This window comes from Bombus pascuorum, chromosome 3, assembly GCF_905332965.1.
Source record: "Bombus pascuorum chromosome 3, iyBomPasc1.1, whole genome shotgun sequence".
Classification (NCBI taxonomy): Eukaryota; Metazoa; Arthropoda; class Insecta; order Hymenoptera; family Apidae; genus Bombus; species Bombus pascuorum.
In genome coordinates, this window is record NC_083490.1 from 4,559,592 (window position 1) to 4,586,484 (window position 26,893).

Sequence of the window (26,893 nt, forward strand, 5' to 3'; positions counted from 1 at the left end):
TGCAATCTCAAAAATGACGTAATGCTACGTCAAGAGCCACGAAAGCAGCTACAATCTGTGAAAACACGTGATCGTACACTGTTCGAAAGTTCATATTCCAAAGTATCTCTTTGTAGAATTAATTTATCGTTTTTGAAATATTCCTCTTCCATATTGAAAGTCACCAACTGAAGTATTTTTGCGCTATAAAGATCGCTCGAAAAATGTTTCCATCTACCTCTTTATAGAATTAATTTGTTCGACGAGCGTTCAACTTTACGAACACCGCATGTTACATGAAAAAGAGTGTGAAATACAAACGTACAGGGGAATGAAGGAAGACCTAGGCAAAGTAGACCCTGACTTGCTATCGATCTTGCAAACAACCCTGCGAAAATCGTCGTAATGCCAGGACTATCCGCAGACACGGACTCTGCAATCTGCGGGGTTAAGTAAGTTCAGGGTGCAAAAGCGCGAGTCAGGTTTCAAAACGTAGAGGATCTAATCTGCGGTAGTTTTGGGATATTCTAACCGGTGGTTCATGAGATACGTGAAATCTAGGTAATAGTACGTGTAGAAGCAGGAACGGGTCGAGTTTTATCTCGAGTATCGAAGTGGAAGTGTAAATTAGAATGGATTGGAGAAATGTAGAATGTTCCAAAGTTGAAAGTAAAATTCGTCTGCTCTAACACCTGGGAATAGACGAGACTATGGTGGAAATGGATTCTATCGGAAGATAAACTTGCTGTTCGTGGCAGATAGAAAGGATATAGCAGGAACGAAAGAAAGTGAACGTTCTGCAAGGATTACGTGAAATGAAACTATGTTTTTCCAAGTGAGTCGTTTTGAAAGATGATTAACTATGATTATACGATTATATATAACATACTTTTACGTTTAAAAACTATCATCAAAGGAAATTGCGTTAAACCTGTCACGAGTGAAAACTTATCCTAATATATTTTTTGCGAGAAACGTCAGAATTCGAGGATCCTCGCGGGATTAAAAAATATAAATTAAGTGTTCCTCGGTCGTTGGACGTAAAATAAAAAAAAAAAGAAAAAAAGAAAAAATGAAACGGTTCGTAATCGAAATGACAGAAATTCTGCAAATTCACGAGCTATGCCGTAAAATTGGAGGACAGGCGATATAAAGACGTGTCTGTATCGAGAGAGAGAAAACAAGGCGTCGAATAAATATATTTGTTTGTCCGTTTCGCTTAATGGTTTGTCATCGGTGGGTCATTAACGACGATCGTCGGGAATTTTATTGCGGTAATCAAGCGTGTAGGCACGGCGGAGAGCGTGACGAGAAGGCGATGACTGTTGAACGATCGCAATAATCCGTCATAATTGTCGTTTTACGAGCGATTCCTGTGCGTTGAGACACCGTGAGAAATGGAAACACGCGAGTGGCCCGTGCGAGAACCGCGTGAAATTCGCTGATCGTAAGCGAGCAGCAATCGGACGCGATTCCAGCTGATGACCGAACGTTTCTTGTCTCGCGCGTTTCTCTTTTCTTCGTTGATGACTTGTTCACGTCCTTGCAGCCTAACTTTGATGCGATTCAAATTGTCTTATACCAGTTCTCTCAGAAGTTGAACCGATTAACTCTGTTTTTTGCCGATTTCTTAATTTCGTCATACAAACGATGTGTGTACTTTACAAAACAATATTATAATTCAATTACTATTTTCTTCTGTCGTAAGCAGTTACTACATAAGGCGAAATTTACCAATAAGCTTCTTGATTGTCCTAACTTGAGAGAAATATAACAAATATAAATATAATACAGCGTCTGTTTGTAATTAAAATCTTCTTCAGTCGCCCTAATTCAGAGCGCAACTCGATATTATTTCACAATCTACTCTCTGCTAAAAGTAAATTAATATGTACTGGCACAAATGAAAGAAATAACAGATTACAGCTGGAATTAACGTAGCACGTTATTAATCGCGGCGAGGAAGTTTTTCCAAGCAAAACAACATCTCACTTTCTCCTCTCCGGGACACACCGCTTACAGCTCTATTATCGCGTAACCGTTTCAAGAAGCTCGCACTCGCCTTCTGGCCAGAAGTCGCGCCAGTTGCGCCGAAACCGCAGTTTCTCCGTGCGTTAAATTTAAACTAGTTAGAGGAAAGTCAAGCCGGAGCTTACTCGTGTAAATACATCCGACCACTTACACCAACGTTAATCCCAACGATCGATACCCGACTGTAGAAAATTCAACGTCTTTCCCCATCTTATCGTCTCATTTCTCCCTTCATCTTGTAAAACCTTTCAATACAACGTTTTTATTTTATTTTTGTTCCTATCGTTGCGCTTTTGGTACCGAAATGGCGTCTTTCTCTTGGTTTAAAAACGATACACTACTCACGACTTAAATACGTTTCCTCTAATTTCATGATCTTTGATAACGTGCAAATAATCTTTAAAAATATAAAACTCACTTTTACCGAAGGAGAATGATTTCAAAGCCTACAAAATATCTCATTTGAATCTATAATCGGAATTTATTATTATTGTTGAATATAAACAATTATCCCATTTTTATTTTTATATTTCCTACGAAAGACGAGGAAAACAAACACGAAAGTATACGGCGTCTTGAGTGTTTTCTGTGTATCTGCCTATTCATACGTCGAACAACGATCAACGCCCTTGAAAACAACCGATATGAAACTCTGTGTGCTCGTTTAAAGAGTCGAAACGAGATCTTTCAACTCGTCGCCTTTCTACCCACAAGGCGATGACAGACTCTTCAAGGCGAAAGGCCAAAAGTTTCTCGGAAGCTGAGACGGCGAACCGGCCAGTTACGTTCGCTGTAAACACTCATGGGATTCGACGAAACGAGGAATCCTCGTGGCACCGTCGTCGTCATCGTCGGCGATGAACAGACGTCGTTAAGGGGCAAGTAGTCTGACAGCCGAGTCTCCCGTTGCTAGTAAATCAACCTAACGAGCCGTAATCGATCGGCGCGTTCCTCTGCCGTGTAAGTTTCGACCGCGTGTCTGCGTTCAGGCAATTATAAATTATCGCCTGCTACGCATAATCGACGGTATTAATTACGCGAGCCGCGCGTGCCTGCCGTGTTCTTGATTTCTCGTCGGATTACGCTTCGCAAATTCTGAAAGGTATAGGAAGATTTTGTAAAATTGATCGCGGTTGGTGGTCTGTTCGTTTCGGGTTATTCATTAATCGTGTGTGACACGAGGCGTGTTTGCAGTTACAGTGGCTGCAAAAAGTATTTCTACACGCGTTTATTTTGCAACGAAGTATGGAAGATGCGAAAGTATGTGTAAAATTCGATAAATCAGCCGCAATTGCGTCTGATTCCTTCCTTGAAGCTTCTTTGCGTTATTGATGATAGGCGTAATAATATTTTATTGTACCTTTTGACAACAATCTTTTATAAAATCAAATACGAGTACTCGGGCCGATATAGAAGCTACTAATGGTATTTCTACGCACTTTTAGTTTCCAACGAAGCGTGCTTAATGTAATTGTGCGTCTCGACCATTTAAAACTCTGCTTCTAATGACTGTCATGACCAGAGCATACCTCCAACATCGCGTCAAGGGAACCGTATATAGATTTTTTATTATTTAATTTGTACTTTACAATTTGTCCAGCTGGACATTTGGTAAATTTTTCCAACTTAATTGCTAAATAACATGCGATTGGCTACCCCAGCGGGACACCATCTTCGGGTTTGACTATTTTATTTCTTTAGTGAGGTCAGTGGGGTGTTTTCTACTTAGTCTTCTTTCTATGAGAGTCGTGTCTAGGTGTAACAGATAAAATTGAACTTACGAAATGAAACACGTATTTCATCCGATAATGTCATGTAGATATTACGTCCTATAATTATATATCGCTTGAAAAACTCTCATTCTTCAATTACTAGATTACTTCGTTGTAATATCCATACACAGCATGGCCTGTTTAACGGTAAACGCTTGAATATCTGGAAAAATACGAATGATACGGTAAAATGTTTAGTCACGAACAGAAGTTGCATAGTATCGAAGGGGACATACCGTGCTATCTTTTCTTCTGTTTCTGTTTTTATCAATTTGACGTTGCGATGATTTTCAAACGTGCTATAAAATTGTAAAACGAGACGCTAAAATTCTACGATAGAGATCCTCATTTTTTATTACGTATCCTTATTCGAACATTCTCACAGCCACGACGAACTTGTGTCTTCCGTACCAAGTCTTTCCCTCGTAATTCCTCGCCTCTCGCTTAATCTCGCGCGAAAACACGTCTCTTTAATTAATATTCATCTTTATTATCCGAATACACGATCGAACTAGATCGCCGTTATCGATTAATAATTCCTGATAGTCCCGTAATCGACATAACGCGAGTACAAATACCGACGTTCGGTCGTTCGATCGCGAAAATACAAGATTTCGTTTTCCATCGATCGCTAATGAAAAAAAGGGAGAACGGCTTAATCTGATCGTGAATAAATTACCGGCTCGTCCTCTTACGGGACACCACCGAAGCAGGGGCAGCGTGCGCGCGAAAAACCGGATCGATTTCAGGACTTTATTACCGCGTCGTTATCGCCGCCTCTAATTGCGCTCATAATTAATCAGAGGATTTTTTTACGCGGCCATCGCGGGCTCGGTAATTAAATTGAGAGCGAGTCGTCGATCGTATCGTGGTAATAATGTCGCGGAAAATGCTTGGACGATGCGAGCTGCACAGGAGGCCGGCGTTAGCGCTTGTTTAACGAGAAAGAAAAACGACCAGATCCCTTCTTCCTTGTTTCTTGTTGTCATTAGAGTTTATAAAAGATTATCAGGCAGGTTTCATCGAAGCTTTTGTTGCTTACTCGTGTTATTATTGGTTTGATCGATGTTCAAGCACCGGTTAATTTTTGTCCTTCTCGAGATTCTGCATTGGAGAAATCTTCTCATTTTGTAATATATCATTTCAGTGATATACAGGGTGCGCCGTTAGAATCCGGACAAAAGAAGTTTTGTGCAGAAAGTTGTTTATTTAAGTCAATACACAAAAACACATGAAAATGTTGTTATATCTCATTTAAAGGGTCCTTGCTGAGAACTTTTATTCTATGTAACCACCCTCTGCCTCTATGACCTGCTCTATTCTTGCTCTAAAGCGCGAGCACGCTGACTTCAACTGGTCGCGTTTAATTGTCGCGAATTCTGACTCGATAGCAGCTCGTAGGGAGTTGACGTTGGGGTGCCTGCATTTATTAGTTTGTCTCTCGATAACGCCCCACACGTAATAGTCCAATGGGTTTAGGTCGGGACTGTTAGGAGGCCAGAAATCTTTCGACCAAAACATGTCCACATTGTCAGAGAGCCAATTTTGAACAAGATGACTTGTGTGAGCAGGTGCGCCATCTTGTTGAAATAAATACGGCCTTCCAGAAGCCGTAATTTCCATCCACGGCTTTATTACTGTCTTCAGGACCTCCAAATAAACCTCCTTTGTGATTCTTTCGCCTTTTTGGAAGAAGTGCGGAGGCATGACGTCGCCCTCACTTGAGACAACGCTCAAAACGTGAACACTTGCTGGAAATTTGGTTTTGCCCACAACAAAATTAAATTACCGTCGATCTTGGGTAGCTAAAGAATTTTATAATTTCGACCGGCGTTCTCCCGGCGCGAAGACTTTCTATAATCGCCGCTCTTCTATCGTATTCCGGGTTTTGCTTAACGAGTTCTGTCATTTTGAGGTTATAGAAGACTTATTGACATATTTAACTAACTTCAGAGTCAATCAGCACAAACATCTGAATTCTAATATGGTGGGAACTACAAATTGAATTCTGTCCGAATTCTAACGGCGCACCCTGTATTGCTTGAGATATGCTATGTGTAGAGATAACGTACACTGTCGTTCGTAAGTATCGGAATACGTACGGCAAATGAGCAATTTATAAGGAATTTATGGGGAAATTATGAAGACGTTCGATCGTTGATTCGATCGATATGAAACAGGACGTATGGTTGATGAACCAGGTTAATTGTTCCTTCGTGCTCGTAGAATAATGGTTCATGGAGAAAGTAGATTTTTCTCGTTGCTGTGGGGTGGGGGGAGGGGATGTTTAGCCAGATCTTACGAGTCAGGTTTTATTTGCCAGCAGAAAGAGCGGTTTGAAAAGTGAATTCCTCGAGAATCACCGTGACACTGCCGGATTTGTCTTTCTATTTTGTCGTAGGAAAGTTTTCCGTACGATGCACTCGTCGGAAGCGCCGGAAGAAAAAGTCAATCAAATCGATATATTAAACACCATTCTGTTTGATAAGCCAAGAATTTATTTGATAGGAACGAACGTATATAGAAATATTAAATTGCGGTCAAGATTTCACTTAACGATTACAAAGAGAAATAAAAATCACGTTTAAAAACGTTTTCCCAGTGGCTGTTCGCACGATTCTTTTTACTCTTTAACGATTCACATAGGAATTTCTCTCCTCTTTTCTTCTTACTTTTCATCCGCGGGTTTTTCTTCGGTAGCTTTGTAATTCCCGAAGAATCGTCCGCTGGCAATCAACGTATACGTAACGTGAGTCGTATTGGATTATTTCTTTTGGCTCACGCGTGTTGATGGTTGCAAGATGCGACGAGTACAGGAAATGTCTGAAAAAACCTATATCATATGGATGATTGGAGAGATCATCTGGAAATGTCTAAGAAAAAACCTATATCATCTGGAGCGACATTACAACTATAACACAGATAAATATACCCTTAAAGAAGCTTGCGCAGTATTTCTAATACTTTCTTTTTAGGACATTGGATAATTTACAAAATTCTCGTTTTTCGATCGTATGCATCTTATCACTGGTCTGTTGCATCCTGTAAATGGTTCCTCTCTCGCCACTAATATGCTAATGTAAACATTTTCAAACACACTTGCCCGATCCTCATCCACACAAATTATTCTCAGTCCGACGATAGGAATTATGATCGTGAAACTTTTAAAGGCGAACGCGAGAAAAGCAAGAATAAATGAAAGAGGCAAGGTGCAGGTAATAAAGTCGCAGAAAGAACTTCGATAACGTTGAAGAGGAATATTCTATTCGCGAACGCGATTACGTGGCACTGCGACGCTCTCAACCAGCCACGTTGGAAAACGGCCGAAAAAGCTGCACCGACCGCAGAACGCCGATTCTCTAAACACAGCACCACTGATTGCAAGATAACAGGTCAGCGCATCTCGTAGAACCGTTTTACCGCTTCGAAGTAGCAAGAAACGCTTAACGCAAACACGAATCCGCCAGCTTCTTGTTCCCAGGATCTAATCTTTCTGCTTCCTATCATCATCCACCAAGCAACGAGTATTACGATTTTTCTGGCGGAACCCCTCTTACAACGTGCCTTTGCGCTCATCACTCGCAACAAAAATCACGCTAGCGACCATTAATGCTTTTATCATTAATTCTTGTGTCCCTTTTTTGCTGCTACTTTTTGCTCAGAAAAGGAAATTTTGTACGATTGTTTATCACGCGTGAGTGAATTTGGAATATTAACGTCGAGTTTCAGAGTGAAAGGATCGAGCGTTTGATACGTCGTTAGTAGAGTAGAGTACTCGTCACGGTATTTAATAGCCGAGAAAGACGTCTGCCTACGGTTTTACTCTTTCAATTATTTTCATAAACTATCTGCCGTCTAAAAATAAGACTATCTCGCGCGTTAATTGCAATTTCTGGTTCGCTACTTTAGGATTTTCGTAAAATCATCGGAGACAAATTATGTTATCGATCGATTGCTGAATTTGACCGATTTAATAGCTTGGTCCTGTGGTCGCGTCTGATTTGAGTTCGATCGGTGAGATTGGTCTGCGAATGGGATTGGCCGGACCGGTCGAAAGCCCTGCGACGGCCTCCCACCATTTCGCAGCAATGCGGAAGCCGTGCCGTCAGCCTCAAGGTCACCGGTGCACCTCAAGGTCACGAGCTTTTTGCTCGTGTGCCAATCCGTCTCGATCCTTGCCAATTTGCACACCGCGCTGCGACACATTGATCCTCCTAATTGTGTCAGTCGTTCGAATCTTTCTACTTTCCACTCTTTCTTTCGATCCTTTTTTTTTTTAGAAAAATATATTTGTATTTTTCTTTTCTTTCTCCTCTTTTTTTTATAATTTCTGTGATATTTTCGTGGCAATGAAAATTCGAAGAGGATCGATCGAGTTACGACGCCTTCCAAGATTAGAAACGATGTCTTCGTCATTTTCGTAAATGAGACAAGAGGCAATTAGTTGTTGAGAATCGTGATATTTTCAAGGTTAGAAGGAATATTTTCGCTTTTTGGAAAGTGAAAGTGGAATTTAATATTTACACATTGAGGAAGTATATATTTCTTTGTTTTCGTTTTGCGATGAAAACGGTACCTGTTTTTATCTTTTCGATAGTGAAAACGAGGAAAGTCGATGGCTGAAAAAATATCTTGGCTGTGGATACAATATTTTTAAGTGTTTGATAGCAAAATATAATCGTTCTTGACATCTAGTTAACGAGAAAACATATTTAAGCATAGAAATAATATTTTTGTTTCTTCTGTAGCAAGAGAGAAATGGATGGATTGTTCTTGATATTTTTAAAAATTGTTTCCAAATTTTTTGAATTAATTTTTCATTTAATATGTTTGCTATTTCACCATGTAGAGTTATTTTAACATTATGAAGGTTTTTTCGCAACGGCTGGTCAGGGACCCGGTCGCGTGTAGACAGTGACTGGCATGCGTGCGAGAGATCGATAACTTTTTCCCCACCTTTCGCCATTCTTGCTGACAACACGCGCAGCTATTTCCAGGTTTCAACAATTACAGATTGCAAAAGCAAATTAAAGTTGAAAAATTAACAGGAAGCGGATAAATACCGTTGATTGTAATGCCATCTAAATAATAAACGAGCCATCGTTGATAAATTCTCAGTTTCGTTTTATGTAATATCTAAAAGTAATCAATAATCATTTTCTGACTTTAACATTCAAAAAGTAATTAATAACCGAGTAGTGTCTTATCATCCTTAAAAATATGTTTTCTAAATTTAACTTGAAAATACGTAGAAATTACTCTAATTTCAATATTCACATATATATCGGTAATAAATAATCAAATGTCCCAAATGTAACCTAAAGAGCCGCAGAAATTGCGTCAGATCACTTCTCATAAATCATTCATTCGCATAAATTCATTTTCTATTTAATATCCATCTTCAAATTTTAATATTCAAATCGATAGATGATTAATTCTTCGTTTGGAGCTCTTCGAAAATATTTTTCATCGATCAAGTCGTTGCAGATCGCGAAAGTCCCGATCGACAACTCGAGGCGAATTTCCATCGTTTTCGACCAGAATCGTAACGAGTAAATTGTACGAATGTTAAACGATCCCGATCGTAGTCTCCCTCGGTTTCCAGCGTTAACAATTCATCGGTCTGCTTGAAATTTATGCGTGTCTAGATGAGAGAGAATACAATGCTCGTCCACGTGGCACAGACGATAATGTTTCCCTTCCTATTCGTCTATGGCGATAACGCACAAACCTAAAGTTGAAGTTTTATCGGTAGCGACTCGAAGGGAAACGAGGTGCTCGTGGTATCCAACTTTTCGTGTTCTTCGAAAATGTTACTCTCAACGACACAGGTAGAACACGAATGCCGAATGAATGGAATCTTTCAGACCTGAATCGGTTGTCTGTTGGACCAGTTCTGACCCACGTAATCGCTTAAGATAACGTTGACTAACAATAAGAACGATTCATTGTCTCTGATCTTTGAATCGAATCTTTTGTCTCCCGTTTTGTTTAATGCATTCACAGATCTTTTTATGGTTCTAATAGTTTTGTTAACTCGGATACGATTAAATAATACATTTCAGGGATATTAGTATATTTTACAGACTTTATTTTATGAATATATATAGAACCAAATATTATTTAAATAGAATAACAAGGAATTTTAACAGCAATATTAACACAATTAATATATTTGAAGGATAGATTTTTATATTTTCTCGCCAATAATCTATCTTATTCTCTCGTTTATTATTTTCTCATTTAATAGTTAAATATAATTCATAGGAATTTTTACGCTTTGAAACCAAAGTAGAAATTTGGTATGTGATTAAACAAATTTCCAGTCGTAGAACGTTGGAAATATCATTCGGTAAAGGATACCTCAATTTTCTATATTCCTTCGAAATTTCTAGTAGCCGTAGATGCATCATAATCCAAATTCTCCACTACTGTGTGCAAATCTACTGCAACATAATTAATGAAATTCCACCGTTCGATCGTATCGTGGACTCTCTTCTATTATTAACGAAATTTGTGGAAACTCGTGATACCATGTCGCCTGTTTAAAAATTCACGAGCCACACATCCCTGCAAACTCGTTTCGTTTCCAAACGGATGAATCATTCACTAGCAACGTTATAGTGAACAAACAATACCGTCACGTTTATTCAGGGGATTATACGACAACGTCTGGATAAATAGATAAAACCGTAAGTCATCGTGTAACGAATTAATATCGTTTGTATCGTTTAATTAAACACTGATTAAGCTATACGATCCTCGATAACGCTTGCCCTTTCACCCTTATTTTCATAGTGACACCGAATGAGGGTAATAGAGGGGATAGCAGAGGGTTGAGACCCACCAGCCCTTCTCTGTCTCGTTGTTGATTTTTCTTTGTTCGTTCGTAACTGCGCTATCGGTTTATCGGCGTAATGTTTAATTGGATGGTAATTAAATGGAACTGGGCGCGATAACGTTTACGAATTATGCCTACTTCTATTTCATTTGCGGAAATTCTGTCTTTGTTACACCGTTATTTTGTTACAGGATTTCTCGCGTGTAATTGCGGCCAGCATTATCCGTTCACTCGGATATTCGGTTTAGAGTTAATTGAATTGAACCGGCCGTACTTTAATTACTTTATTTTATTGTTCGAATGCTTTTTACGTAAGTGGCGGGTTCGATTATTGTCGAACACGTTATTTGGCTAGCTGCTAAGCGAATCGAATTGCGGTGTTTATCACTTGTCTTTATCGTTTCTTCGTTTCGGGCTTCTTCTTGGAGTATTTTTATAAGAACTGTAGACTCGTGGTTAAACACTACGATATCGAGATTTTGTATTCAAATTATTAATGCGAGTGACACGTGCACGATTATCGTTCGATATGATACGCGGTTTATTTGTTTGTTGCGCTTTGGGGTTGTTCTAAGTGAAACGAGACTATAGTTGCGCGTCACAAAATTTTAAAAATTAGATTTAGAGTTATTAAATGTAAGCGATTGTCGCTGAACGGAAGAAGAAGAAGAAGAGATCTTAATGTTAATAAATTTCGAAGCTGAAGCTTGTGATAAATATTACGGTGGGAAGCAGTGGTATCGGAAATATAACAGAAGACGATATTTAACGGGAGAAACGCGCGATATCCGTCAGTTTTCCCATTTCACCGGCTGCGTAGAAGTTGGCGAGCGTAATTTCCCGGTGTGGGCAAAATCACTGGGCTTCCAAGAAAATCATCGGGCGCCGGTTCAACGTTTCAGCCGGTCGCTTCGCCAGCTAGTATAGTTGCTCGCTGAACTATTTAATGCTCGTCAGACTTTCGACGCGGCAAAATCGCGTTCAGCTCTCCTCGCTCCTTTCACCTACACAACGATGCCCAACGAGAACGACGACAAGCAAAAACGAACACACAGAGCCGAACGAACCGAGACAGCCACGGGAAAACAAGTTTTCGCGAGCACCACCCGGTCGAATTACTATTATTTTCCACCCACGGAAAGACGGTGTTATAATAAAATAAATACCAAATGAAACTTTAGTCGATAATATTTCAACGTGGCATTATATTTCTACGTTTTACGTTGTTCAGTTTTTTTTTTAAATAATTTACATTGGTTGATTAACGATGACTCGCAAGAGTTGAATTACGCTATATGGGAAAGTGCAGAGTTAACGCAATTAACATCTTCCGAGGGCTTGGAAATTTCGGAATTTGCGTATGAACAAATTTGAAAATTTTGCAATTTGAAAATAGAACGTCGGAGAAATTGGGTAGTTTGAAAGTCGGAGAGTTTCGAAATTCGTAAAGTCGATAGTCGGTGAGCTTAGGAATTTGAGAATTTAGAAAATCGAGGATTCGAGAGTTTCGAGCATTGATACGAAAATTTTGAAAAACCGAAAGATCGTAGGAGTTTTCGCGAGCACTGTCGTTCTTTTTTTTTCTCTCCCCTGTGAAAAGAAGGTGTTTCAATAAAACGAACATGGAACTAAAATTTCACTCGATGATATTTTAATATGCAGAAGCATCTCCATAATATTTTTTTTCCATGTTTCGCTTTGCTTTACTTTAATCGATTAATGGTGATTTACATGGGTTAAATCAGGCTACATGAAAAATAAACGAATATTCTGGTGTATCGAGTAGAAAATAGGTAGAGCGTGATCGGTATTGGTATCGATTTGTTCGATATTTAGTTAAAACATTCTACGGGGAATTAATGCGGCAGTTTCTCCCGTATAAAGAAAATCGATAACAAAATAGAGGCGAAACGAGTTCCATTAGCGGCGCGGAGTTCCGTTTAATCAGCGTTTAATTAAATATTCCGCGATGATGATGTTAGAACGATGAATTTAAAATGAGAAGAAAAATATTGGATGAAATAAAATAAGGGTGGAGTATGCTGTGTTTACTATGGGGATGAGCTTTTGTAGGATATACTGTACGATTTAATTACCGATTAATTAGATACTCCACGCGATAATCAACTCGAACTCTATTTGAAAATCGATTGGAATAGCTGCGATAACAAAATACAGAGATGAAACAATTTTGCGCTTACGACGCATCGTTCGACACACGGGGGTTGACCGACGAACATTATTAAACCCCCTTTGACGGAATTAGTGCACGATGAAATGCTTCTGTGCTATAATCATTCTACTTTAATCGTATCGAAAAGGTCGCTACATATATTAGAAAAATTGATAACACTGATAAGAAAGTACAGCGAGATCGTCGAACCGCTTAAGTTTTAACCCTCGAAACCGCATCTGTTATATTAGGTTGTCCGAAAAGTTTCTTTCGTTTCAAAAAAGTGATAATAGATGAACAACAATTTCTGTTTTATATTATTTTATTGAATTAAGTATGATCCATTTCGTTCTATTTCCATTATTATATTTGTGCATAATTCAATAAGCTAATATAAAACAAAAGACATTGTGCGTCTATTATTTGCTTATAAAACGAAAGAAACTTTTCGGACAACCTAATGCATTGTAGAATAGAAGCAAATTGAAAAATACATTCTCCCTTTACCTTTTTCTTTTCAACGACGATCCAGTGAAAGGAACAACGACAAGAAATCACCTTTCGATCGTACGACAGAAAGTAGGATAAAATCTATTCTCATTATACGCAGTAAATTTTGCATTTGTTTTCGTTTTCGATCTCAAAAGATTCATTCAAATTTCTCCACGTGATAAGGAGCTCGTTGCCTACGTACCACGAACCACCCATTCCTCCAATAAACCACTTGAACTTGTTTTTCGTTACTCTTTAAAATTCACTATACCACAATTCGAATCTCTTGTGTTCACAAGAGTCTACCCTCATCCATCTTCCTTCTTTTCTCCTCAAATCCTTTTAACTCTGTCAAAGAAAGCAAGATTATCTTATCTATGAATTATCTTTCAATTTACGTGAGATTTACCCAGTGAAATATCCGATGTATTTTTAAAGAAAGGCATTTTTTTACTTTTCATTTTACTAACATTTTCAATAGCGACGGAAAGACTAGCAGCCGTGACGTTCATCGTGTTAGAAGACAGTCCATAACGAGACACGAGGTTGAACTTAGAGACAGTCCATTTGCAGAATAGATTCGCGACAGCGTAAGGGGTTGAATCTCTGCAACGTGTTGTTTCCGGGCATTGTCGAGGCGGTTCGATTTAATTTCACATGCAAGCGGTCCGGAATTAAAGCGAGGCCGCGTGAACGGGATTTGATGGGATTCTACTTCGAATGGACGTGCGGCAAACAAGCGGCGCAAAAAGCGCGCGTTGTCCGCTGCAGAAACGGTAATGGCATTGTTGGTCGTTAAACGGCCGGCTAAACGATCTCTATAAATACATCGGATCTAGTTTCCAAATTTTCTATTAAATAGAACCAAGGGAATATATTCTCGCTACGCTCGCGAATACATCCGTCGGTAGAGTTCTGTCATCGTCAACGCTAGAACTACCGATAGTTAACACGGAGCTATTTTTACTTTTTATTTTAATCAAAATGACTGGGGTTTAAAAAATACGTAATAATAGAATATTCTTATATTTATTGATTTATTAATTTCCTACGGAAGGAATTCCATGTTACGTAGTACATTTTTGGTATTATTGATCCATCTAGGACTATGATCCCTAAACGGGGGTTTGACGCATTTATAAAATTGTAGAACCAGTCGTTTTGACTAGTGCGGTGTTTCTAGCGTTAGCATCTAGCGATCTAGCGATCGATCCGGAATTTTCCTGATAACCGATATCATCATATCGAATGTAAAAATTTAAAAAAACGCGTGGGAAGTTGTACAAAACCCTTTTACGCTTTGACAAAGCACCAGCCATTTTGACTGGTATTGGTACAAGTAGCCTTGATACAAAATTATTTTGAATTTGAATACGTAAAAAAGCAAAATAAAATTCACTATATTATTCTTATAGTTATCGTTGCGAGAGTTATTACATCATCGCGGGAAAAAAATATAACGTGAAGTAGGAATTTTAAAATAAAATTGTAAAACCAGCTCTAGTGTTAAAATACAATTTCTACGTACATTTCTAAGTTGCGATATGTTTGATGTTGTTGCGAGGTGAATGACGAATTTATAGAAGTATTCGATTATGGCGAATTAAAATTAAGAAAGGCGGAGAATTATTCGAGATAAATAGAGAAGTACACGTTGGCGATTCTCTTTATTGGCTTGCACGATAGTTGCTGCGTTCTATTTGAAGATAAAAGAAGTTGTTTATGAATCGATAGAGACTGGTACGCGTGTTCCGAAGATAATGGAGCCTGTTTCGAATGCAACAGTATTGTTTGCAGAAAATTGGAATATTCGGGGCTTTATGTTAAGAAGACATTTATAGAGAAAATGGTATTTTGGGCAGTTTGATAATGTTTGAAGAGAAATGACGGCTTGTTGCGATCTAAAGTTGTATTCTAAAAGTATTGCAGTAATAGTAACTGGAGTATATCTACAGTAACAATAGCGATATGAAAAAAATGCAAGTATAATTGTTATAATATCGTTCTAATAATTACGACATTGTTAAGTTGTAACATATGAAATGTCCCACGAAAAATTGGAAATCACGCGTAATATTAAATAACGTAAGATGTATAATTCGTTTCCGTGTTTTTTATTTATCGAAAGATCGTTTAAATAATCGTAAAGTGTAATATGAATTTCGAAGAATAATGTTTGTAATTGTTGAAGTGATCGCCACTTCTAAAAAGCTCTACATCTGGTCTTCGGTTTTCTCAAGCGCTGAGGCCATCGACAGCGCATAGACAAAAGAATGCGTCGAGAACAGACCATAAGCGGTACATATGCGACGTTGGCTTCAGGGTTCTTTTAGTCTCAGGGTAACATTGCTAGTGTCACGTCGGAGACACAAGAGATCGCGAAATTAACGGATCGCCGGTGATCTCCCCGCGTCGCGGTTCGAACGAAATGATTCTTTCACGAATAGGATGAAGAAAATAGAACTTTGTATGCGACAATGAGATTTTTTTTTTAGTTTATTTTGGTTTTTACAATTTGTCCTGAAGGACATTTGGTAAAGTGTTATATCTCATTGGTAATAAAAAAAAAAAAAAAAATAAAAAAAATATATATAGCACGTGGGTGGCTACCCCCAGCGGGGTGCGAACTTCATCTTTTCTAAGTTATATCTTTTATGACAATGAGATTTATTGCAGAAATTCAGAGTGACGGTTCAAGCGTTACAACAGCGTGGTTCGGAATGTTGGAACAGACTGACTCGAGATGCTACAACGAACTGTTTTAGCGCTGGTTTAGGAAGGTCCTTCTACCGAGGGTCTAGTCCCTTTGGAGGGGCCTTTTTAGTTATTGTTTCAACAGATGTGGCATGCAGGGTGTTCGGTCTATCTGGTTACTGAGCGGATGGTCTTCTTGAGAGTGTGACACTAGCGTGCGGATCTGGACCAGCTTACATTGTATTCCATACTTTCTACTTTAATATTCACAATATATATATATAGTTGCAATACCTTACAATTTACCCACGCGTTTCTTTGATTCCATATACATCGAATAGCCTTAACGGTAATGTTGTCGCTTCGACTGTTTCATAATTTATGGAGTATCGCAGCTAGTACAATATTAAAATTCAAAAGTATCCAAGGATTTCCATGAAGTGTTTCTTAACAATTCAGCTTCTTGTTCGTGGATCATAAAAAATAATCGCAGAAGGAATTATTCAATATTCATTCCACCACAAAAGCTCGTCTTTCATTTAACCTGAAAGTCCAGCCTGAAGCCCTTGCAACGGCATGAATTATCAGCTCTATCTGGACGTTACGTTCTCGTTTAAAAACAGTATTTCCACGGTGAACCTCGGTTAGGAACTAGAGAATCTCGATTTAAAACTTCCTCTCAAAACAAATCCCGGGCAACCAAGCAAGCAGAAGCAAGCTCGGAAGCTTTATCGGAAGCGAAAGCCAGCCAAAGAAGAGTTGAAAAAAACGGGAAAGAGGTGGAAGAGGTCGTAACTTTTGCAGAAAATTGCGACTGCCTGGTTAAATTGCGCGTCCTTTATTCCCTTTATTTCCTCGCGACCGATTCTTTTTTTCCTCGTCTGATTTTTTTCCCTCCCCTTTTTCTCGTCGCATGTCGGAATTTATGCGCGCCACCATGCTTGATAACAATGTTGCGGTGTAATATGCGGAGGGAACGTGTCACATGGGCGAACGAACAGAACAGAGGACACGTATGCGTGTTTGGCTCACGCGTGTGAGTTTCAAGTAACATCGATCCGACGAGAATTCAACCCGATTAAATTAACCCGCACTTGGATGTTAATTATCGTCCAAAGGAATTAACCCTTCCGGCTGGAAAGAAAGGAATAGAGGAAAGGGCTGATACTTGTTGATTCGAGAAACCAGCTTCTTATTCGTGGTGAAGAGTGCCTGGCTCCTTTGGTTGCTTAAATTCTATTAGACGATTGTCTGTGCTTTGTTGCGTGACAAGAGAAAATTTCTTCAGGAATGTTAATCCTTCGAGGTTCCATAGTCGAAGTTGTAGCGGCACTCGACAGCAAAGAACAACTCTTTTCAACGGTTTCGTCGAATCGTAGTGTACCACCGTTGACAGACTGTTTACGAGGGACCGACGAGACATAAGCAAGTTCGTGATGAAGCGTAAGCGTCGACAGGGCTAATGAGCCATCGATATGCCATGGTTCTTTCATCAAATACTCGGAAGAAGGTGTACGTCACAACGATCGCGGATGCCTACAGACGCGTGCATAGTGGGGATATCGACAGGTGACAAAAAGAAAAGAAAGGGATTAAGAGATCGGTCGAGGCTTGCAACGAAACCATTAGTCGAGTTAATAAACACGCTATTAAATAAAACGCCGAGTATTCCTTTGGCACTCTACACGCCCTACCATCACAAAGTAATTGCAGTTGTAGCGAATCTTTTAACTTTGAACCTTTTGAATTTGCAAACTGTTGAATTTCTTATTTCTTCAAATTTTCAAATGTTTAAATGATTTCCTAAATCTTTAAATTTACAAAGCTTCGAATTTTGATGTACCTAAGTTTCCAATGCTTCGTACTTCCAGATACTCAAATCTCCAAACCTTCGAATTCCCAAAGATCCAAATTTTCAAGTCTCCAAACTTCTAACTTTCCACTCGTCCCAATTCGTAATTTTTCGGACACCCCAATTTCCACATTTTCCAGCCTTCGATTCCTTGAACATCCCAGCTTTGAAATCGAAGCTTTGCAATTTCATTGTTACTCGACTGACTACAAAAAAATATGGTAGAAGTGGCAGTAAAGTTATGGGAGCTACGGTGGAGACGAACAGCAGCCAAACTTTTCGGTGGTTATCGCGATCGAATTTGGTGGTGTTAATTATCTTATCAGAAGGAAGACCCTCCGTTGAAGGGGGTCCATAGCTGCGGACGGAGATTAAACTCGATTCACAGAAGCGAGTCACGAAACGAACGAAGAAAGGTACGACGTTCTTCGAAAAGGGTCATCGCACTCGGCTTGCCGAGTATAACGGAAGTGAGGCCACTGATTTCGAGTAGAACGACCCTGAAGGAGTGCGTGCGACGCGCATCGCGGACTTGCCTTCGCTAATTTGCTTTTCGATGCTCGTACAAAGCCATCCGCCACCGCTTTTTACCCACCTTTCCTTCCTCTCCTATAAATCTTTTACAGGATATTTATATTATATCTTCAAACGTGGAAAAATGTTTGAAACTGTTGCATTACGTTTATCATCGATTTAATTCTCATTTTGCTTTATACATATCGGTTTATGTTGTTTTCCTTTATTCTTATAAATGTTTTTGCCTTTTCTATCGCATAGGGATGTTTGAATTCGTTGGAGATAGTCGTCAGAGTTTTGAATTATTATTCAATTTTGTATCTACATTTTCTGCTAGATCAACGAATTGAATCTTTGTACCGTAGGAAAGGAGAAATTAACAATCTGCATCGTTCACTTCTATCGCCACTACCCCTTTCGTACTCTACAAACATTATCAAACTTCGAGAAACCGTACGATATAAAACGTCGCCTTATCATAGTAATTCAGGTACAAGAACTAAATCTTTGTATCTTTTATAATCATCAGGTTCTCCGTGCATGAGTATACAAAGCATCGCGCGGTATTGTATTTTCCACAAAGAAGTTTCAAAAGGCGTTCGAAACCTGTCAACTCGCTCAAATAAACTCCAAACTCCGACGCTTTATACCGATCCATGAATCTATCCTAATTTTTCATCGCGTTATACGAGCATGTATTGGATTGACAACCAAGTGATTGCGGATTATTACCATCTAATGGCAAATTCCGCAATCGCATAGTTGTCAACCCAATATTATTAAACTTCATCTACCGTGTTCTTCTTCTTCGTTCAACCCTTACTTCTTCCCTCTATTTGCCATTCGAAAACTCAGAAAACGCACGGAAAGCGGTACGAACCGCACGACAACCGATTTTACGAACACGATCCTGTCTCTGAAAAATGTGGAAAAATCGGTTGATCGCGGCGTCGGGACGCGGATGACGTCGTCGGACAGGGTTCGACCGGCCGCGGGATGAGATTGACTGTCGAATGAAAACGAGGGATTGGAATCGTCGGTTTGCGGTGTCGTCTGACTGACAATGAAATCGAGCCACCGTAAACGAACTAATTGCAGGCACAATAATTATTCCAGGGACCAGGCCCTGTGCGGCCTCGTCGTCTGCTCGCGGATTACGAATCGATCGTGGCCGCTCTCTCTGTTATTAACCCTCCTAACCCCTGCTGCGTTCCTCCTATTCCCTGGTACTCGTGTTCGCGGATCGACGACCAACGTCGAAATTTATCGTCCCATCCGCTCTCTATCTCGATGTTGACTCTTCTGGGATTTCGATTGTTCGATACTCGATGGATGAGTTTTGATCGTGGTAGATTTTTCGGGGGGAGAGTGGTCGTATCGGCTTTTGAAATTTTTCTTAATGAGTTTGACCGTGTTTCCAACTATTTGCGGCGATAGATGATACATATTGCCGATGGAATATCTGCGAGATGGAAATATCAGCGAGTTCGATGAGCTTCGATGGCGGATAAATTTTGGGATGAATAATCGTAGGGATCTTTGAAATTTTTGTTAACGAGTTCCACCGAGTTTTGGAGATTTCACAGCGATAGATGGAATTACGAAAATTTACAAATTGGATATGCGATCGTTTTTGTAGAAAATTATATCATCTGAATACGTTTCATTTGCAGTTGATCATAAAAAGTACTCTGCCATGTCCGGCATTTGGCGTATTTCAACCGAAATTACGAAGCGGATACGTAGAATCGATCCACGGCGATTCGATTAATAAACTAAAATTATTTAAAATCAACAAGATGATAAACCTCGTTATCGAGAATTTCATTTCAACGACTGCAGACTCGATAAATCTACTTCCATTATATTCGTTTATTTTATTATAAAGAAACGATAAAGCGTGTTTAATAATATCCTCTTCCACCGATTGTTGGTAACGTCCATATTTTATGATTTACAGGGCGGTGACGGATCCAAGGGACGGTAGGAGAGTGGCCTTGAAGAAACTGCCGAACGTCTTTCAGAGCCTCGTGAGTAGCAAACGGGTCTTCAGGGAGCTGAAAATGCTCTGCTTCTTCAAACACGAAAACGTAAGTAATATTTATTTTATTGCTCGCCTGGCATGTCGAAAAATTGAAGCTTTTTCAAAGTTATAAAGTATAACTGTTGAACGATCATGATAATTTTTTCGCTATAACGATCGATCAAATTTTGTCGTCTCTGAAACAGCTCGAGAAACGTTTTTATATCTTTCTACGTTTATATACCGTTTAGAGAACAGCATGGTAGACGTTGAAAGATCGAGCAATCGCTTAAGTTATATTTCTTACTGAATCCTCTAGCGTTTTCTGCTTTTCCTCTGACAGACGTTGGAAATTTTATTATGAAAATTTCATAAAAAAATACGATTGAATTTCAGAAATAGACGAGTATTGAAATTCTATCGTCAAATACAATGCTTCCAAATATCAAATTCTTCTGTTTTCTTAATTTATTTTCAAGTTTCAAGTTGCTCAAAAATTGTTCGCACTTGAAACGTCGTAGCGTGTTTGATTTTCAAGTAACAAAACAGCCGCTTCTTATCAAAAATTCCAAAATATTCGACGAGGTTGAGCGAAAAGTCGATAAGTAGATGTATAACTGTAAGAAACGTGTCTAACCAAAAACCAGTGGTCTTTTTCCCCTTCGGAGGTGCTGATTTTCCAGTATATTCGCTTATCTGTGCTGCGGTTAGTAGCGGTTATCTGCCGTAGAATGAAAATACAGCCGGCATTTTGTTTTACGAGCTAGATAAGCGCATTATCGTCCGGCCACTGAAGGAACGTGTCGATCTCTCGAGCACAGAGAAGCGTTTGCAAATTCCAAGAATTTTAATTCCCCAAGGAAATTCTCGTCTAATAATAACTTATGTACGGCTTGTATTTTTGAATTCAGAGGAGAACCTTCGAGTTTCGATTAAAGTGAATTTATCGTTCTTTGATTCGTTACTTAGGAAACTTGAAACCACAGACAATTAGTCTAAAAATTTCAAAATAAAGAACAAAACATAGAAGAAAAATAGAGAACAGCTAGAAGAAAAATAGCGTAGATATTTCATCCTTTTTTATATCATCTTTAACGTTCAAATTTTGCGTGATCATTTTTTTCACATCCTGTAGACGCATTGTAGGTCAAGCTAAATATTTTCGCATAATATATTGCTGAGTAAATAAAAAAGAAATTTGTGTTATCTGCATTATACGACAGACGTTGGTATACACATGCACAGTGCTCCCTCGAACAACACAGTTTCTGGAGAAATTTCCACGTTCATTTCGAATTTATTTAGCGTGCTTTACAATTTTTGTCGCCATGGCGAATACGAGAGACGAGAAAGGGCGAATGCGAATTCGTTCGTGTCAATTAAATCCTCGCAAATCGTCGTTGCGTAGAAGAAGACAGTCGGACAGTCGAATTTGGGAAAAAGATCAAACGACCAATGCGTTCCTTCTAGCTACACAGCTATTTCTTTCTTTTCTGCTTCGATCTTTTGCGACGAGGGGGAGAAGGTTATTTCAGTTTCGCTGATTTCCATGTACGCGACCAGTCGCGTCCCCAAAGCACGCGTTGTTCAAGGGAGCAACTGTGTTCTCAAATATTAAGTTTCTTCGAGCAATCACTAGACCGCGGATATTTATGCATGTTGGTATCTTTATAGATATAATTAACAAAAACTGTGATCTAGATACGCTAGGTAACACTGTATCGTACATTCTGTGGATTTTTGCACTTGAAAGTTTCTTATAAATATACAAAAGTCCGCAGTCTAGCAATTAAGCGCTAACATCGAACCAACCCATCCTGAATTCGCCATAATTTCTGTTTTTCAGGTCCTGTCGGCCCTGGACATCCTTCAGCCACCACATCTGGACTTCTTCCAAGAAATGTATCCTTTTCTATCTTGTCGACAGCACGATCGAAACTGGTTTGTCTTTCGGAGAAGTCCGAAAACGGTGATTCTTTTACGGCGTCCCGTGTTTCCGGGACTTTGTGCCGCCTCCCTATGCAGAGTAAGTTCCAACGTCGAGACACGCTACCCGGCATAAAGACTCCTTCGTGGAAATATCGCAAATTTTAAGAGTATCGTTCCGCTGGAAGGAAATCATAGCCCGAATTACGACTTCGCTATTTTCCTTCTTCTTATCCTCCTATATCGCCAGTTCGTACATTTTATCGTACAGAAGTTTGGCAAATTTTGAATTTCATGGGTTAGAAACAAACAGGATAATTTATTGCCGAATGTAAGAACAGAGTGATAGGAATTATGAGAGAACAACAGCGTCTGATATAATATGTACAGCTAGGTAACTTTGAGTCTTTTTTGAATTATCTTTTCTTTTATTACAAGCATGCAAATTTTTTAACGTCTGTCTAACCATATAGAAGCACATCATCTCCTATGAATTTTGGGCAAATTTTCACTTTGTCCGTGTAGAAGACACATTCTTAAAACTTTATATTACCGCCATCAAACCTAACCGAAACTACGCGAGAAATAAAAATGAAACCTGCATTTTTCGAAGATTCGACAAGACAAATAAAGAAACACAGAGAGAGAGAGAGAGCAAGTTAACCGAATCGCGCGAAATAAAAGATCCATGGGATGCGTCCACTGGAATCTTCGACCACTTAACCCGTACCCCGTGGATTTTTCAGTCGCTGCGGAAGTCAAGTGCACGCAACGTTCGTCTGAAGCGACGCGACGCGGAAACTTTTAATCGAGGTAGTTCCGTGGCAGCTAGCAATTAAAGCGTAGAAGAAAAAATACCGTGATGGAGAAGCGATTCGACCAGCGACCCTTGTCGATCCTGACCGGTCGACCACGTGGAAATGTTTCATGCGAACGATCGTCGTTCGGCGGAACGACCTCTTCCGTTCATTTTTATCTTCTTCTAACCTTTTATCAAAGAGAAAATCTGTCGCTGCTTGCGTTTTTGTTTCCTCGCAGGAAGAGAGTAAGACAGCGATCGTAACGACAAAGAGAAAATATAGCGAGGACAATTTTTTAGAAAAGGTCCATTTTTCGACTTTGTTTCGATGCGTCGGAATAGACCTGATGCTCGAGGAATTTTTATCCGAACGATAGAAGCTTCGTAACTTGAATTCACGCGTGAAATTCCACTTGAATATCGCTGATAAATTATTTTCGAATTTTCTTTCTTTTGGAGTTTTATTCTTATCTTAGGAATTTTGCAGGAATTTTCGTAAGATTTGGATAGGGTCTATCGGAGTGTGGAAAAACGGGAGGACTCAGACGGATTTCACCTTGAAATTAAGCTTCTTCCCCGGCGTGGAACGTGACGGAACACGCCATCGTTCCGCCACGGCGTTATTGATCTTCCGGCGTTCGTAACGCGAGAACCGAGCCTCGAGATTTATTGGGTTACCTCCTCGTCTACACGTGTCCGTCCCACCTCTGCGCACGGACGCAACTTTCAACTTAATTTCGTTTTCAAGAAGGACACCTTCCTACGCTATCGCCTCCAGCTGGAAACTGGCTGGTTTCCTAGGTGAATCGATCGTCTCTCGTTTTGTCTAGTAGATATTAACAAAAGGAAGAGCAATATTTAAATGTTCCTCTTCGATCGAAGCTTCTATTTTTTTTTTTTTTTTTTTTTTTTTTTTTGAAATTCAGATTAAACAATCTCATTGTTGAAATTGTCTGTGTTAAGGTGCAAATTGTATATATGAAATTAGAAGACACGTTGAAAATTGTTAAATGTTATATACACAGGATATGTAACACGACTTGAAAATATTTATTAGAAAAAGGCTTTTTTCCAGTTGAAACGAGAAACTGGATACACGTGTTCGTTTTAAAGATTCTCGATTGTCGAGACAAATTTTTGTCGATTCATGAAAGATTCAAGGACCTTTTTTCCCCAAGGTATATTTTATCAGAACTCTACTCAATATGTAACGTATCTGTCTCGATGATTGATGGAAAATGGATTAATCCAGGACTCGGCTTTCCTAGGATACGGAGGAAAGGCAGGAGAATAAGCGAAACGCGCGTGTAACGAGACACTTTACTGCAAGAAGTGAAGTAAGCAAGAGAAAACAAAGTACGACGTATGGTCGTTGATAGTGACGTCTATATGTATCGAGCGTGCATAATATTACAGGAATGTATATGCATATGCCGTTATATAATAGCGGAAGATCACAATAATTCATCGATCCAACAATAATTGAACTGATCAACAACATAGTACTGTATTTCGAGTTGGTGGAAATACGAAGTTTGCATAGCGTTTGGAAGCGAAACTTCTTTGAAATATCACGGACTAATAGCAACGTGTCGCCACGTTCGTGACCTCCGCGGTTTCGTAATGATCTCGTAACGAAAAATGACGCGCACAGAGCCGAGAACAAACGGTGCCTCCACGTAACCAGCGAGAGCAATCTGCACGTAACCGGCCGGCCGCTTACGTAACACCATTGGCCCGTCGGAGCTCTAGAGGAAGTCTTTTCCTCTCTATGATACTCCTCCGGAAGGGATTTGAAAAGGACGTGCCCGAGATTCGCGTTTCACGCAATCTCAGAAATTCACCTCGATCGAGACGTACATTCCAAGATTATTATAAAAATAAGAGAGAGATTCTCGTTATTCTGAAATCTCTGCAAAATGCGTAAGATCTGCCTTTTATAAATGGACATCATCGCGAAGATTCTGAGATTTTGTACAAACTGTCGAAGTACAATTTGATTTCAATCAAAGTTTCGAGAATTCGTAAGACGAACGTCTTACTGCTTCTTGCTACTTTAATTGCAGCAAGGCAAGTCAAACATGGGAGATGTTACTTTACGTAGAAATACGAGTAGAAGGAACAGTTGTTCTTAGAGAGTTTGTCCGCGATATATGTACGAGATCGCCAAAACCTACGTCTGATTTCTTATTACGCGAACTGGAGCGAGTCAGCGTGAAACGCATGAGATTTCACTTTCCGCGAAACTCGGTGACTCGTCGATCGTAATCGGAGTCAGGCGCCATTCAAAGCCGCCGAACGATTGATCGATCGATCAACGCGAGAGCGATAGTCGATGGCCTCTTAAGCGAACGAGATCGCACGAACCAGCTACGAGAGTTAATCTCGATGAAGGCAGCTCGATAAATCAGTTCTTTTTACCTCTTTCTCTCTTTTCCTCCTTCACGCCGTTGCTCTATTTACCTCTTTATTACTTTTTTTTTTTATATAAATACGGATCACCGGTGCTTCTCGTTATTACTTTTTTCCAGAAGACAACTCCTTAAAACCTTTCTCTTCTTTTCGTCAACTTCTTTGTCCTGACTCTTCCTCGTTTATTGTTCCAAGTTCCAATCCAGACAGACATCCGGCGTGACAGCATAAATCATCGTTACCGAGGACGTTGGTCGCAAGAACCGTCTTCTTCGTTTCTCTTTTATTTTTCTATCGATATCTTTTTATTTCTCTGTGTTTCGATGGCAATGGAATAGCTCGTAAGGAAATCGCGCATTGCTCGCGCTTCTCTTTCCCCAAGAAAGCAACAGGATATTTTGGCATCTCTAATTTGCATTCTATATATTTCAATTTCTTTAAACAAAATATTCATCGGATCACGCGATTTCTACAAGTGTATGCGGAATTATACGGCGGAAGAATTATGTGTATTCGATTAGATCGGTAACTTACGGATATCGTGACAGAGATGTCTATAGAAACTTTATGAATTAAACATAATCTATTATAATATGAGTCGCATTATGTTCGTAAGATTAGCTTCTAGACACATATCGTTAGAATGTGTTATTACATATGCATCTAAAAGGATCGAAAATTTGACACGGGTCGTTAAGGGACCCTCGATCGGTCGTCTCGTCGCTCGCAGTCTTCTCGGCGATTATGTCGCGTACACGAGCCACATTCAACGGTGCATGCACCGCTGCGAAGCTGATGAGACAAGACACGATGGCACGATTTACTGCCACCAAGCGCGGTGAATTCCCGCCTCGACACGGACCACCTGTTTCACGCTGCCCGCGCCCGATCGATTCGCCCGCGGATTACGTTTTTATCGATTCCTCCTTTCTCGCTTGCTCGTTACGCACCTCCAATTTTATCAGGGTTTGTCGAGACGTATATATATGTTACGAAAAGTTGGCACGTGGAATTTATCGGTATCGAAGATTTTGAAAAACGTTGGAACTGTGTCGGAGAAGAACGAAGAGCGATATGGTTGTTCCAAAGTCGAAGGGTTTCGTGGAACGTCAGTTTTTAGCTGTTTCTCGTTGCCATCTTATTTGCTTTCTTTAAATCGGATACATACGTTTTCTAGCCAAGTTTGCTTGTACGAGAAATTCGTTCGCACTTGTTTAAAAGCGCGTCAGGGAATTGACGTGTTTAATCAACGGTGTACGCGTGCGTGTCCTATTTTTCTTTCAATTAGTTTGTTCTATCGTCCTCTGCAGGCGAATTAATTTACTTGTCTCGTCCCTCTAGAAGTATCCGTCTCTTATTTTATATAAGGAATTTTATAATTGT

The 26,893-nt window shown here is 39.6% G+C and overlaps 1 protein-coding gene across 2 annotated transcripts in view; it reads left to right on the plus strand.

Moving 5' to 3' along the window:
- Nucleotides 1-26,893, plus strand: part of LOC132905578 (serine/threonine-protein kinase NLK) — a 235,137-nt gene that overhangs the window by 121,930 nt on the left and 86,314 nt on the right. For both annotated transcript variants that reach the window (XR_009657824.1, XM_060957053.1), the window contains exons 2-3: nucleotides 20,311-20,440; nucleotides 22,220-22,275. Coding sequence is in view for 1 of the 2 variants with exons in the window: in XM_060957053.1 (XP_060813036.1) it covers nucleotides 20,311-20,440; nucleotides 22,220-22,275 (186 nt within the window). In the remaining variant the exon portion in view is untranslated. The remainder of the gene's footprint in view (nucleotides 1-20,310; nucleotides 20,441-22,219; nucleotides 22,276-26,893) is intronic.